The sequence below is a fragment of the Colletotrichum orchidophilum genome (assembly GCF_001831195.1).
Source record: "Colletotrichum orchidophilum strain IMI 309357 chromosome Unknown Scaffold_116.1, whole genome shotgun sequence".
In the NCBI taxonomy this organism is placed as follows: Eukaryota; Fungi; Ascomycota; class Sordariomycetes; order Glomerellales; family Glomerellaceae; genus Colletotrichum; species Colletotrichum orchidophilum.
The window spans coordinates 130,963-146,645 of NW_019173072.1; the positions used below are offsets into that span (position 1 = coordinate 130,963).

Genomic DNA, 15,683 nt, shown 5'->3' on the forward strand with positions numbered 1-15,683 from the left:
AAGGCTCCCTCGAACATGTAGCATTATAGCGGGTGGAAAAGAATGAATGAGACAACGCCTTTCACGAGTATCTTTATCTGCCTGTAGAATTTTGTCCTTGCATGGCTCATTCGACGGGATTCGGATAGGGGCGAGGACAAGCTAAGTCTGTGGCTACAATGGTCCATACGTGTACTAAGGGAGAAGTCATTCTAATGTTGTCCGGCCGTAATATGAATCCTTCACTTGGACTTCTGCGGTTAGTGGCCGCGATATGCAATTTCTATCCGACGAAACAACTCTTTCGCCTCCTGTTTCCATGAACGGGAGGCATGAAGTCTAGTACCCTGATTATATCTCTACCACACCTCCGCCTGAGTGTTCAACCAACGAGAAGAGCGTCACCATACCATCAACATCGATATTCCCACCCAGTAACAACTGACCATGGATCCCACCCCTCCCTGCCAGCTTCGCGCTCCACCATCCCCCATAACTCCTCGTTAAACATCGCAAAAGCCTATGGTACCGCCGCGCTCGGCTCGACCCAGATCTTGAGCCTCTCCAAGATGGTTCCAAGATGAGCTGCGTCGCCTCGACAATCTCGTCCTCGGTCACGGCGCACATCCCGTTCACCAGCCTCTCGTAGATCAAACCTCACGGCGTAGCGCTAATGGCGCCGGCGAGCCCGTCTGCCGCCGTGCCGGTTTTAGGCAATGCTCATGCAGGAGTAAAATCTCCTCCGCCCGTCGTCGGCGCCCTCAAATTCGGGCTCTGCGCCAAAGACTTTCATGCGTGTGCCCTCGCAACTGAGGGTCGTATCGAAGAGGAGGCCGCCGCCGCTGCAGGGCGCGATGATGACGTTGAGACCATGCCCCTTGGCGAGCTTCTAGTGCTGCTCCTGCTGCTCCGAAACTTGTTACTGGGGCTCTAGTTCCGCCTTCGCCTGGCCGAGGATGACATAACGTTGGCCATGGGGCGGCACGAGCCTGGCGCCCGTGAACTCGGCGACGATTCTGGCCGCGACGACCTCGTGGCCTGAGAAGTCCGGTCCGGAGAAGACAACGTTGGCGCCATAGCCTTTTGCTGCAGCGATTTTGTTCGGCCGCGGTGTGGTGGGCATGACGATGTAAGACGTGATGCCGTTTTCTTGAGGTGCCGTAGTTAGCGCTTGAGCGTGGTTGCCTGCAGGCGCCAGTCGTCAGTGTATCAGGATGGAGGACTCAAACTCGTGACTCGGAATTTCTGTTGAATACTAAATCAGGGAATCAAAAAATAATCTAGTGCCTACCTGCGCTACACCCGTCGACTCCCTCCTCCCTACCGCCAATCTCGACCTATCCGGGCTCTTGTTGGAGTCTCTTCATGGCGTGGAGGCCCCCACAAGCCTTTGAGGCGCTGGTCCGCTACATATTTTTGCATTTGAACCAAGGTCTGAGGATCGGCTTCGCGAGCATACGACCGCCGACAAAGGAGATTCTCTCTGCGTAGAAACTATTTGGCTTGCTTTATTGGCCAGGACCGAGGTCGGGTGGATGTGTGACTTGATTAGTTGGCGGGCTTGGATGACCGAGTCCCTAGTCAGGGGAGTATAAGTCGAGAGGCTCGCCATGACTCTTGCGGCGACTGAGAGGGAGATATCATTATGGTGAATGGAGACACCCATGAGATCGTTTTGTTTTAAACTTGGATTTGGCTCGTACTCGTATCAAGACGCGCGAACCCTTCGTAGGTTGAGCCACATTGCTATTCGAATCAAATACTCTATGAAGCAGTAGTGGTTCGGATCTATAAGAGTAATGCAAAGTTGGCATTAATCATCATTCTTATCAACACAGAATAAATAAGCTCACTCGGATGGCACGTCCGGCATCCATGACGTTTTCTCCAAAGGGTGATCACATCTTGAAGAAGTGTGACTCTGGGCATAGCCTACAAAGATGCCGAAAGTCGCTCGGCGGGATGATTAGGCATTCCACGTAGAGAGATATCGGATTCATGTGAGCCAATCGCCTCTCTTGGGAAAGTACTCAAGCGACTTACTGTCATGTAGAAGAGGTTTTGACTGAGCCCTGGTATCGGACCAACCTCCCGAGGATAGAATGTCGAGCATCACAGAATGACCAGATGAATTCAAAACGCCCTTTGTAGAAGAGCAAAAGAAAGACTTATTACACAACACTGATCACACCAAAAAAAAATTAAAAAATAGGGTTAGTGACGTCGACGTAGTCATTCTCTCCGCAGGCACCATCGCAGGCTTTGCAAACCAACCTCCCGGCGGCCACCCCCCTCGCGTATAAGGGCAGGTGAAAGGCTCATGCTACGCAACGTTCAAGATTTTATCGAGCATGCCACGCACCACGGAGGAGGTCCGGGCATTAATTATAATCAGGAACATCGTCATCCTTAATGCGAGACGGGGTTCGTGGTGCGCGTGATGAGGTCCTGCGTGAGCCGTCGGAGGCGTGGTTTTGGCCGTAGATTCGAAGAAAGCCGGGGCGAGGACGACGATCCAGGTGGACAGGTTGCATAGGGATATCTGTTGAGCTTGGCGTACTCCTCGAACGGGACACAAGGTGATGTCTCGTCGCCTGGCCTGACCACGGCTTCTTCGACTTCCTCTTAATGGAAACCCAACCCAATCCCAAAGCACGACGGCCCCATGGTATGCGTGACTCTAATGATCCAGTTTTATCAAGAAATTCAAACATTATTGCTCACACTGGGTATTTTCCGTTAGAAAATGCGTACGGTGTGAGTTTCACCCAACATTGCGGTCGAGGGTGCTACACCACCATTCATAGTACTATTTCCGAGACCGAGATCTCAAGCAAGCAAGCAAGTTCGAATCCTCTGGGATATCGGCCGGTTGGCCCAATGGCAAGGCGTCTGACTACGACTAGCTGTGTTATCAGGAGATTCTGGGTTCGACCCCCAGGCTGGTCAATTCTTTTAGTGCTCGTTGCAAATTTTGATTTACGTGCTTTTGGCGCCGTTGGTTCATGCCTGTCCGTGGATGCATTGGCTTGTAATGTGTGTGGGCTGGAAGGATTGATGCAGCGGGCCGTTGGGAGGCCCTGACCAACTAAAACCATCTACCGCGACGATCTGAGAAGATTTCTGAAAAGGCATGAGAATTTTTTTTCGGGAAAGGTACAAACGGTGTAGGTCATATGGGCCGGGGGTAGCGGGGCCGGCGACGGGTCCGCCGTCCCACAGTCCCACCGAAGTCAAAAGTGGATATCAATTAAGCCCTCTGCATGGGGCCGGGGCCGAAGAGGTCGCGGGTCACACGTGAGTGGGCAAGGTTGTCTAGATACGTGCATTCGTTACTTTAACGGCGATGCCGGGAGATATTTGACAGCCCCTCCCCTTTTTTCCGTTTCGAAAAAGCCTCTGACAAGGCGGACGGGCCTTCTCTTTGTCAATCAAGTTAGAACATTACGGGGGGGAGGTACGGGGAAGAGACACACCGGGGGAGGGGGGTGGGAAGTTTGAACATCGCATAGGCGACCAGGAAGCTGGGCGCGGGTATTCCGTTCGCTGTGTCTGTAAAATTCTCGCGAGAAAAGAAACTGACTCGGGGGGCGCATGCTGGCAGAACGGGACCGGGGGTGTGGGCGTTGCTGCTGCGTGCCAGCGATCGGCCTGGAGGCTGGAGCAGAGAGGATGAGGAGCGGGAGAGGGCGGGCCAGGTCGGGCCATGTGTTGCGAAATAGCTAAATAAATTGTCCTGTTCGCCTTGACCGATCCAGGAACAAGAAAGCTTTGGCCCCTCTCCATTTCCCCCGTTTAGAAGTCCCGAACAATCCGTCATTCCCATCGAAGAAGAAGGTTTCCTTGGCCCGTGTATATCATGCCGAAGAAATGCGGACGGGGGTGGACAAATACTCGGCCACAAGCAAGGTCATGGAGAAAAGGAGGGGGGGGGGGGGACCGTTGGTCCGGGTGCCAGGATCGAACGTCTTTCAGGGAAAGGGCCACCCGCCCATCCAATCTTCTCATGGACAAGAGAATGCCCCGGGCTCCGACCGTGTCGGTGCTTTCTTTGCTTCTGTTCGCCGGGCTCCCATGACCAACGATTCTCGGCCTTCCGTCCCGCCATCCCGGACCGGGACAGCCACCCTGAGTACACAGGCGACCAGACAGTATAGCTCACGTGCAGCCACGGGCAGAAAAGACAGGGCCTTAGAATAGAAGCCATTTGTGAAGGAGAGATATTACATTTTTATACATGAAGTTTACCATGTATGTCAAAAAGGCCACGGTAGCGAGGCCTTCTTTTCTAGTCATATGATACACCACCGCCTTGGTCGGGCTATTCATCGTCGCGTGAGGAGAGGCATCCTCCTCGCCAAACACAATTTTTTTCCGCCAGATTTTTCTCCCGGCCGCCAGGACTCTCTTCAAGTCCCTGCGCTTTCCCGCTAGGAAAACAAATGTAGAAACAACATATCAGAAGATCTCATACAATGGCATCGAAAGCCTCGGCCGCCAAGACGCCACCCCTTCTTACACAAAAAAAAGGTCCTTGACGACACCTTGTCACTTCAATCGCACACTTGAAAAGGAATTTTAGGCGTTCCAGTTGTTCTGCTGCTGACCAGCCTCGGGCTTCTGCTCCTTCTGCGCCTCCTCGGCTTGGGCGTGCTCGCTCTCGACACGCTCCTCGACCTGTTTCTGCGAGTTTCTCGGGCGGCGCTCTCCACCGTGTTCGCGAGAGCGGTTGTCCCTGGACTGGGGGGCGAAACCGGTGGACAGCTTGCGGCCGTGCATCTCGGTGTTGTTGAGGATATCCTTGGCCGCCGTCGCCGCCTCGACGGAGTGAAAGTCGGCGTGCGCGAAGCCGCGCGGCCAGCCCGTCGCGCGGTCCACGGCGATGCGAACGTCTCTGACGTCGTTGAGGCTAGCAAAAAGGTTGTTCATGTCCGCGTCCGAGGCCTCGAAGGAGATGTTGCCGATGTAGAGGGTGGATGTAGCAGGGCCGTCGTAAATACGCGGCCTAGCCATCTTGCCCCTGCTGGTGCGGCCCTCTGAACTTCCATCACGAGCCTTGGCGACGATACGGCGGCCGTGCCAGAAGGTTCCATCGACGTTGTCGGCAGCGTCCTTGACGGACTCGGCGTCCTTGTAGTAGATGAAACAATAGCTACAAGAGAAGAAATCCAGTGATTAGCCCCTAAAGAACAGGATTCAACCTCAGATGTGCCCCTTCCCAGTGTTGCAGAATGGGAGCCAGGATCATCTTGAAAAAAGAAAAGAGAAAGCATGAAGCTGGAAGCTCCATCAAGGGATCCGGGGATATTGGAACACACCTCTTTCTCTGAGGCATCGAAACGCCGACAACCTCGCCATACTTTGAGAAAGCCTCGCTCAGTTCATCGGCTTTGATGTCGAAAGAGTAGTTCTGGACGAAAAGAACATTTTGGCTGGGCTCGGGTTCTCTCTGACGTCCCTGCTCGTTTGGGCGGACGAATCCATCCCGCTGCTCTTGACGGAATGCAATGGAGCGTGAGAACGCTCTCGGGGCCGCGACGGAGAAGGATCTGACGGCGGCGGCGTTGACGGCGCGCAAAGCAAAGAAGACGTTCTGCGACTTGGGCGCAGCAGCGGCGGTGACCGAGCTGGTCAGGGTGGTGCGGGTGGCTGCGCGACGGATGGACTGCCTGATGTCGGAGAAAGTTTCCAATTAGCTTCATCGGCCTTTAAACCTTTGCGAAGTGCATCACTACTGCAGCATTATGGATCGCAGGACGTACATATTGAAGTGATGTGAAGGGAGAATGGTAGGCGGAGTGATGGATAGAGAGGGAGACAAGGAAAGTATGGCGAGATGATGTGAAGTGCAGAATAATATTTTAATGGGCGAACGAGAAATTTTGGGATGACCGTGTCGACCGTCGCCGCATCCAAACACGCTAGTCCCAATTGAGATTTAGCGCAATATGGCCCAGTACCCACTTACTTGGGTACCTACCTTACATTGTAGGTAGAGGCCAGGAAGCCCAACCTTAGCCGTGCGGCGCATTAAGGCTTGATTGACGTGCCTTATTCGTAGAAGTTTTTCATTCACGATTAGCTGGCTCCGGTTATGATGTTGCAGTAGAACTAATATTCGCAGGTGTTCCTCATCCCGCTTGGGAGTAGATTGTGATCTGCAGCCTCCAAAACTACTCGCTTCCAGGGAGAGACCTAAGCTCGTCTCTGGTAGAAATTGCAAACGTCGGTTTCCCGCTTGTGACCCTCGTCTATACAGATAGAAGGGGGCCAATCCATAATCTCCGTCAGTCATTGAACGTACCGCAGAGTTTCCCTTAAATCTTTTTTTTCTTCCCGAGCAAAGCAATGGATCACATAACATGCACCCTAGGTGCCCGCATCGCGTTCCCATTCACCAACGCGTAGGTATATGTACACCAGGCTGTCCGTATCATTCCCTCCTTGGCCGTCTCGAGCCTTGCCCACTCCACCCCCAAACAGGTGAAACATTTGACGCCTTCTTGCTTTTTTATCTACTGACCAAGGACGAGGGTATATTGTCGTCCCTCGGAATCAGTATTGAACTGGAGGAGCCGATCTCAACGGAACCTGTGGGCTATTGGCACACTCAGGTATCGATACATTCGACACGAAAAGAAACAAACAAACAGCCCGCCAAGTGGCATTGCGGAGCATAGCGCATCCCAGCAAAGGCACAGAACTGTAATAGAACACGCAGACCTGTAGGTAAGGCCGCGAACATGTGGTAGGGGGGTATAGGTAGGTTGATCCTGCAAGCTCATCGCCCATCGAATCATTGCACGCGCGGCTCATCGCCTAGCGAGTCTCCGCCACAAGAGTACATAAGGGACGCTGCTTCGCACAATGTGGTCATGTACACGATGACCGTTGATTCTCCCTTGCCTCTTTCGTCCTCGATACCGGGTCAGTACCTTTCGGGACGGTAGCCGTTGACTCTAGGAGCCTCGTACTGGACGCCGGTCATTGAGTCGGGCCCATTGGGCATGTTCCCATTCAACCCTCGAATTGGTGGCAGCTCACGGCGGGCCGCATAAGGGTCCGCCTGATAGCCCACCGCCTGAGGGGGAGGGACTTGAGACTGAGCCGGCGCCTGGCCTGTCGGGGATTGTTGTAGTCTTGTGTTGTGCAGCTCATTCTGAAGGCGCTGAATATCTATGCGCAAGTTGTGGTTGTCTTGTCGCAGGCCGTCATTCTCCTGAGCCAACGTTGTGTTTTGCGACTGTACCATGCGCATCACGTCTGCCATTCGTTGGTGCTCAGAAATAGCTGGCACATGTTAGCATTCCCTTACGAACTGACTTGAGCGGATTTGACTAACCTTTTGTAAGAATTTCCCACTTGGATGCTTTGGAACCTCGTTCCTGTGGCATCAAGTCGCGCAATTGGTCGAATAGCTCCTTCATTTCCGTCCTCCGCTTCCGTTCCGCCAATTTGTGACTCTTCCGCAACTCAGGCGTGCGGCTATACGGTTGTGAGCCCGTCCGCGAGGCTGCGTCGTCATCGCGCAAATCCCCAACCTGCTTGTGCTGCAGCGAGTGGTGGTGGACTGGAGGAAAGTCGGAAGACGTACTCGATAAACGGTTGTTGAAGTCGGTAGGTTCATCCAAACGTCTCTGGCCGGGTGGTAGTCTCGATTCAGTGGTAAACTGACTGCTGGCAATGGATTCAGCAATACTGCTTCGTCTCGAGTTTAAATATTGCTCGTGGTGGCTTATTCGTTGAATTTCTTCCTCAGGGAAAGCCCATGCTTGGCCCTTGGTGGGTTCCGCAGCTCGGGCGATGTTGCTCGTCGCAGGACCTGTGATTGCCGGTGCGGTCCGGATGATTTTTGGGTGTTCGGGGTTTCTATCGCTGCTGGGCTGGTATCCATTGGAGATACGGTGTATCGAAAGATTGTCCAAGCCGGGGCGGGGATTGCGCTGCTGGTTAAGCGTATTCTGTATCGAAGTAGTCGACTGGTTGTGGCTTGCGTATGGGGAATTCCCGCCCAGCCTCATATCGTGAAAACCCTGATTTATACGGCTGTCTACACTCTCCCTTCGGGATCCAGGCCCCATGATGTCGTGAACCACTCCTGAATCCAAGGACGTCGGGCGCTCGAATCGACGCGGGTCGGCGCTGCCAGGGGTTGTTGGCGACACCATGGCGGCAACACTCATATTGCTCTGCCCAGGCGACACCAGCTGAGGGACCATGCTAGTCGTCACAGGCGAAGGTGTCTTGTCCGCCAGCGAAGATTGGTAGCCCGACCCTGTGGGGCTGAGGACATGACTGACAACGCCTGATGCCGCAGAGTTATCTGTTGGGAGAAGGGGTTAGTTGCGCCGCCTCCAACGCGAGCTTTTCTAGCTGATGTGTCCAACATACGCTTGCTTGAGGCATCCGTGCTAGAGAAATAGGCCGAGTCGCGATTTTCGTCCGGGTTCAGTACGCCTGCCAATCCCGCAGGAAGCTTCTGGGAAGCCGGTCGCTGTGAGTCCATGATGTGCTTCGTCTGTTATCTGACGGTAAGGACTAGTTGATGGCAATCACGTTTGATGGGTAGTGGAAGTGAGAATGATTTTCGTTGTGTTACACTTGGATCGAGTCGGTGATCGAAACGGGACGAAGAAGAGAAGTGGCCAGAGCGAGGCACAGGCGGTGGACGAGGCGAGCCAAGTGAATAGCGAAAACGTGGCGAACAATCAGATTGTCCGGGGTCGAATTGCGCTGGACATGCGAAAGCAGCAGCCTTTCTGGAGGCGTCTGAAAGCGCAGGCTGCTCAAATCGTGGGAATGTAGGATAACGAGCGAAGGTGTTGGTGAAAGGGGAAAGAGAGAGCGCGGTGAGGGTGGGATGGAGAGGGTTGAATAAGGAAGAGGCCGAGGAGCAAGGAGGAGAGGTCTAGTAAACTCGAAGGTCGGCCGGCGTAAGGTAGAGGCGAGTGGAGGAGAAAGAAGGCTCGAAGCAGGCAGTTTCAAGATTGGGAGGACGGGAGCTGGGGGTGGAGGGGATTAGATGGAATTGAGCAGGCGGGAGCGCTAGGTAGGGTGGTGGGTGGGTGACTTGTTGGCCTGAGCAGACGAGCAGAGCAGACTCAACCCGGAAGAACGAAGCTGGGATCAAGACAGCAGAGAAGGGCAGCGACAGGCGGCCTTGGAACCGGGGGGAAGGATGCACAGGACAGGACAGGATAGGACAAGCCCAGGACAGGGCAAGACAAGACAGGGTTTCTGGGTACAGGGGAGGGGGAGTGAAGCTAAACCAAAGTCTCTCTCTCCTTCTCTCCTCTCCCCTCCCCTCAGGCTCTCCCTCGCTCTCTCCACCCTAGTACGCAGTCCTTTTTTCTGTGTCTGTCTGCTGCTGGAGAGAAGAGCGACGGGACTACCTAGGTTACGCATCTACCATCTATCTTCGTACCCTCTGTGTACACTTTTCCATCTGCCAACTTCCCAGTCAAACAGCTGCATGTGTCTGTTTGTCTGTCTGCCCAGCAGCGGCAAGATCACACTCCAACTCCCCTCTCCCCTTTCTGCCAAGAAGAAAGTATTGACAACTGGAAAAAAGATAGAAAGGTGGGTAAGTACTGAATTATTACTGCTGGCGCTAAAATGGCTCTGACAATACCACCTTGAGTGCGGCCTGCGTCTCCAACCTCGCGCCAGGACTCAGTTTTGGCATATTCGCTGGTTCATCCTTACTGCGTCGAGTTCACTCCTGCATCTTCGGCTCCTCTGTCTGCATCTGCCAGCCCTGGAAAATAAGGTATGCCAACGTACTGTAGCGCTACCACGGACGGGCAGAGCCACCTGGAATAAGGTGTCCAAGTAACCCGATCGAGTGCATGTACCCATGCCTTGTGGGATTGCTTGTGCCAGTCGATTCCGCTCGCTGCTCGCTGCTACCCAGATGGCTCACGCCTCCAAGGTCGACCCAGGGCGTCGCATGGGGGGTATGGTGTCCGTGTCGAAGCAGACGAGAAAAGTACTTGCCCCGCAGGTACCCTCGACTCTACTGTCTCTAAGCTTGCCTGGGGTGTGTCACCCCATCCGCCTCTCTGCCACAACCCTGCCGGACGGCGCCATCGTGGACGACGTGGCGGCACAGCCGAACCTTGCTCGGGGGTTTTTGGGCACGCATGGGCGCTGTTCACGTTTCTTATATCCCGGACTCGGCGGTCGCGAGTACTTGGGATGTTTGTCTAGCCCCGCAGCCACCATCCCTGTCCCTGCACAAACATGGCAAGCCATATGGCCTTGCCAATGTATCGATACGCACGCCCTCGTGGATGTGCCATACCACGCTGGGAAGCTCGAGGGGAGACATCTCCGATGGAAGTGGGGTCGCAGTCCTCACATGCATCGAGCATCTGCTTGTCGTGTGGCATCCTGGAGAAGGTTTTTGCTAGCAGCTCTATGTGGTGTGTGTGCGTATGCATCCGCGTACGTTTGTACGGAGTAGTCCATGTGTAAGTGGCTGGACAAAGACTCCCGTCTGTTCATCTGCTCGACGGTTAGTGGACTCGGGGTCAGCACACCGTCTTCTGCCCCTTTCAATTCGTGCCCTGCAATTTCTGAGGCAATCCTGGTTCCTAGATTGCCATCACATTGCTGTCCACCATAGTGAGTATCTTTGACGGCTGAATCATTCACCATCCTTGCCCATCGGGACAGACTATGAAAATGCCCACATTATAAGGCCAACTACCACAGTTAGTATGACAGAATAATGGCGGCAACCGGAATAGCCATTCTCAAATGTGCGGATATAACCTTGTGAACCTCTCGGGAATACGTTGAAATGGCGATGGCGCTCCCAAGAAACAGCAGTGCCAGGGCCGCACCTTGCCATGCCGCCAATGCCTTGCCTGGTCAGATCAGGCCGGCATGTTGGTCAGGCGGCAGGGCAGGTCGTCCCAAAGACGGGTCTCGGGCAGCGCACACTCACTGTAGAGAAGAGCCCAACAGCAGAAGGAATGAAGAATGATGGCGGGATCTGATGACGGGCCCGCTATTTCATGTTTCGTCTCACAGTGATCGAGACCAAATGCCACCCGGTTCGGGGCTTGCGAACTGGCGGGGCCAAGAAGAAACTTGGGAGGCTCGGCGGGCCTTAACTGCGGAAAAAAGGCCCATCAGAAAAAGTCAGCGAGGCCGGACTGATCGTGCTTTCATTCCAACAGTGCGTATCAAACGCCATCACCGTCACGTAGACCTCGCTCTTGCGCTTCGGACTCGGAATCCGGTCCGGTCCCTGAACTAGGTAGACTTCAAATGTTGTGGTTGTTCGCAGCCAGAACATGATCGCCAGTACCATGACAGGTATCCGTACGCCGTGCCGTGTCGTACCACTGTCGGAGAACTTTGGCAACTTGGTTGGGATGTCATTCTAGCTAGGCACAGCCGAGAATTCCAGCGGTTGCAATGACCGAGGCCTGATGCTGCTCTATATATGACATCGCTAACTCAACATGGTGTTAATTTCCAGTCGAGCGGTTCTGTGCAGTAACGTGTATGTAATTGATGAGCTGCGGTCCAGATGTTTGCTTGTCCTTGGTGCCTGAGCCGTCTATGAAATCCAGGTACATAGGCTGTTATTGACACCCTGCCCTCTGCCATGGTATTGCATGCGCGTCTAGATGTTGATATGTTGGACCAGCGCCGACTTGATCTTGTATTGCAAGCAGACCGACGCCTATGGAGTTAAAGAATCTGATACCCAGGGTCCCCCCATCATCAAGCCCCTAATATTCCACTGAAGAAGGGATCTGGGTTGCGGAACAGGGCCATGGGCCAACAGAAATTGCCCCTGGTCCCGGGGAAGAGACGGAAGAGGGTGGCGTTTCTCGTCATCCCGGTAGGACAGCGGCCACAGCCAGCGTCGAAGCCAAGACGGTCCAGAGGTATTGAGTGGTAAGGGGGTCATTCCCTCAGCCTCAAGTCGGTACGGATAACGAAGAGAAAACTGTAGTGAACGGGCTGACCTTTGGCGGTACTGGTAGGGCAGGTATTGATGAAGGTGGGCACCATCAACAAGGCTCGACATGGCATGGCTACCGCGTGCGGAGCTGGTAGCGGCCAGAGCACATCCAGTCGGGCCTTACTGCTCGAGATGGTTGCTTGCCTCGTGCGTACCGGGCTGGGAACAAGCTGGGAGCGGCACCGTTTGCGACGGGCGATGGGCTATGCGGGATGTGCACGTCCATTCGAGGATGACGGATCCATCCCGCCATGTCAATATTCCAGGCGACTGGGTTTGAGCCGATCGGTCCCATGTGCATTCCATGCGGTACAGCGCCTGCGAGGATGCCGTACCACCACCAACAAAGGTTCCCGACCACACCGACCTAGGACTAGTCAGCAAAGCGCTGTGAAAAGACGTAAGTAGAAGCAAGTATCTGTCGACCGTCCAAGCATGAAAACCTTGGCCGGTGGAGAAATCGTTCTGGCGTAGATCCAACCGAGATCATGTCTGCGAAGAAACGGCACGAGAGGGAGGCAGGAGGGAACCGGACTTTTGGAGCCAGAACCCTGAATTCCGTGTCTTGGGGTTGCCTTTTCCCTCTTGGTTTGGTCGAACCATGGTAAGGCAACGTATGGTGATGCAGGGTAGACGGTGATGGTGTCGGACACCGGGGGGCTAACCACTAGGCAGGTCAGTTAGGATTGCATCGTTCCGGTTCGTCTTTGCTTGGGGGGCTGTATGAGCAAAGGCTGCTCCACGAGAAGCCGTCGCCAGCAGTGCCCGCGAAGATACTTTCTGCTGTACACCATCTCGTGTCTGGGAAGGTGGTCAAACGACGGATGAGTGGCCTCTGTTTTATTCTTCTCCTTTTGGATGTGTGCGTGAGAAAATAGGGTACCGTCTATGCGAGATCCAGCATCCAAGAACAGGAAGGAATGTTCGTTACCTTAGGTCATGGAGCCTCTCGGGTAATCTCGCATGCGCCTTCCTTCCAGCTCTGCTTTGCACTTCAGGTCTCAGCTATCCGAGCTCGAGGTGCCTCACAATACCTTTACATCCAGAGGAAGGCAAACACTGAAGTAAAGCAGCCATTCACTTACCTTGGGTAAGAGTCAAGCTGAGCGGGAGCGACATACATTGTAGTAGGTACGATGGACTCCACCAAGATGCCATTAGTGCTGGCGCTCTCGTCCGTCGTGGCATGCAACACACCAAGATACTCCACATTGATTCAGTATTTCCAAATCGCTACTATGGTACACGTCTTGCGAGGAACCCGTGCCTTGGCCAAGTGCCTGGCTTTTCGACGTCTCTCGCATGTGCAGAGGTTCACGCAGTCGTAGCCCTGTTTCTTCCCGCAGCCAATGATGAATCAGGTCTAGACCGTCAAGCAGGTTGAGACACTGGGCTATTACCGTCAGTAAGCTGTGCAAGTTGGCAGACCGTGTCCCGGAACTGAAGATGTCCGCGCCTCAGTGGCTGGACCTAGAGGCGGCTGCAGTGGGAATGTGGAAGAGGGGTGGTCCGGTGTACGTAGTATGTTAGAACATGGCGCTTGGCTCCAGGTACCGACAAGGGAGCCTCGTGCCGGGTGGGGAAGCTACATTTTTGTCCACCCCCCAACCCCACCGCCCCACCGCCCTCACTCTCCCTTTTTTTGTGTCGCTCGGTTTCTTTGCCCTCTTTCGACCAGGCACAATGTGGTTCGCTTGGTAGGATTCTCAGCGGCGCAGCCAAGAAACAAGTTCGACGGGTCGACTAGCATTATTGGAGAAACGGCGATTGTCTTCATATCATTATGGTCTCGACCTTGGTGAACCAAATCACAGCTCATCTCCATGTATGACACAGTTCTTATACATCTACCTCAAGTAAGCCAATCTTGAGGCTTGGAGGGCAGAACGCAATGAGGGAGGGTCAAAAGCTTCTGGCTGATTGGAGCAGTTGAACGAGCGCACATCACAAGGTGCAGAGTACGTACCGACGATACGAGGCGCAAGGCGAACGACGTGGAGACAGGTGGATTCAGCAGGCACGGAGGGAGAATGTGTGGGGGCCTTCAGCTTGTGAGCTTTAATAACACAGAGCACCATTGGGCCCAAGCGTATGATATGACGGCCTTAGTCAGCAGTGGAAGTCGGACACTCGACCTTCCTCAGGGCACCTCCATACCTCAGGAGGGCACATACCGCTACGCTAGCCAGCCGGCCGGCAGCAAAATTCTCTTTTCCGTTTACTATCGCTCCTCCGGAGGCCATGTGCGATCTCCCGATGACCACGTGCATTTTGTGCTGAATACCGGCAATGTATCCGTACAGATACTCTGCACATGCAAGGCTACCTTGAGTATGCTCATCCACGAGCCAAAGTACCTTACCTCGCGTTGTCGACGGTTTCTGCCTCTACCTTACATCCCGCCGTCATCTTTTCACACGTTATTGGCAGCACAAGGCCAGATGCATGTCGACAGGTACCTCGCGCCCTCAGAGTCCAGGCAATCCACAGGGTTCATCTACCTTTGCACTTTATCTGACGGTCAGGCACCCTTTTCGCCCTCCCCAGTCCCTGCCAGTTTCTATCGGCGCCACCTTTCACAGCTCATCACACTGTCATCTACGAATACAGAGGAGGCACCCACGCGCTGCAGTCCGGAAAGCGTCTGCTGAGTCCCCCCTCCTAATTGCCACCCGCAACCCCTTCCGCCTGGAGGCTTGTCGTCGATCATTACTTCTTCGCTTTCTTCGCAGCCGCACTGCACAGTGCACACACCTACGACATGGTAGTTTACACTCTTCGACTTGCTTGGCACTATTTGACGTTTGTTTTGAATTCGGATGTGACCTTGTCTCGTCCTCACACCAAAGCCACATCCGGCAGCAATCGGCCAATATCCATCACCGCACGGCATTTGTTTGCCTGCCTGCTTGGCCTGCAATGACGCAGAGCCAGCCACGTTGTTTGAACATTCGGCCAGCCAAATCGCCGGGTCTGCCTTGATAATCCTTTTGACGCTGCCCTCCAACACCTTGACTCGGACAACCGCAGCCAGAAAAGAAATGAAGTGATCGACACTATTCACCAAAATAAAGAATGAGCTCGGGGCTTGCCTGTCTGTTGGCGAACCCCTATCTCGGTATTCCCGTCCGGATTCCATGGTCTTGGAGTCCCACAAAGTCCAAGTGCCTGGAGAAGTCTCGTTGCACGTTTGTCGGCAATAGAAAACGCTCGCTCTAGGGAAATACCCTGTGCTATTGGGGGAGAACCTTGTCTCCAGCTCCTTGCTCAGCCGCCTCCATCCAGCCTTGCCAAAATTTTGGAGCAAATCTCGAGTGCTGCCACGCTCAGGTGGCCCGGGTTCTACGATACTTTACGTCGGAACCCCCACATTCCGACAAGCAAGAAGAGCCTTGTAAAATACTTTCGGCAAAAGGATGCTTCATTAACCACGGCACCACAACTAATGGGCGTATACACATTGCTCTTGTCACAGTTGCGCCGATCTCACATCGCTCTTTTCTATTTTGAAACTCACACCAGATCGATATTCAAAGAATTACAAACTGCGTTCTCGCCCGCGTGGCAAGCGACAAGCATAAATCAGAGTGTGTTAATGCCAATGCAAACCGATCAACCCCGCTCGGCGAAGTCGCCGGCGCGCGGTGGGGAAACCGATTCGACTGAGAGAGGAGGCAAGTACCAACAAGTACCCTTTTTTTTCCTTTTTTTTTTTTTTTTT

At 54.0% G+C, this 15,683-nt stretch overlaps 4 protein-coding genes across 4 annotated transcripts; 1 reads left to right on the forward strand and 3 right to left on the reverse strand.

Moving 5' to 3' along the window:
• Positions 1-652: 652 nt before the first annotated feature.
• CORC01_11123 (uncharacterized protein) lies at positions 653-1,021 on the forward strand (the record flags this gene model as incomplete). The annotated part of the gene is made up of 2 exons (XM_022622749.1): positions 653-841; positions 914-1,021. 2 exons carry the CDS (start codon positions 653-655, stop codon positions 1,019-1,021), a joined length of 297 nt encoding a protein of 98 aa, XP_022470789.1.
• CORC01_11124 (threo-3-hydroxyaspartate ammonia-lyase) lies at positions 689-1,102 on the reverse strand (the record flags this gene model as incomplete). Its single annotated transcript, XM_022622750.1, has 2 exons — positions 689-821; positions 903-1,102. The coding sequence occupies 2 exons, from the start codon at positions 1,100-1,102 to the stop codon at positions 689-691; spliced, it is 333 nt and encodes a 110-aa protein (XP_022470790.1).
• A 3,455-nt stretch (positions 1,103-4,557) lies between these two features.
• On the reverse strand, positions 4,558-5,647 carry CORC01_11125 (RNA recognition domain-containing protein; the record flags this gene model as incomplete). The annotated part of the gene is made up of 2 exons (XM_022622751.1): positions 4,558-5,131; positions 5,298-5,647. Coding segments are annotated over 2 exons (924 nt in total), but the record flags the coding sequence as incomplete, so codon positions are not given.
• Positions 5,648-6,907: 1,260 nt separating this feature from the next.
• On the reverse strand, positions 6,908-8,485 carry CORC01_11126 (helix-loop-helix DNA-binding domain-containing protein; the record flags this gene model as incomplete). The annotated part of the gene is made up of 3 exons (XM_022622752.1): positions 6,908-7,269; positions 7,322-8,302; positions 8,371-8,485. 3 exons carry the CDS (start codon positions 8,483-8,485, stop codon positions 6,908-6,910), a joined length of 1,458 nt encoding a protein of 485 aa, XP_022470792.1.
• Between the last annotated feature and the right edge of the window lie 7,198 nt (positions 8,486-15,683).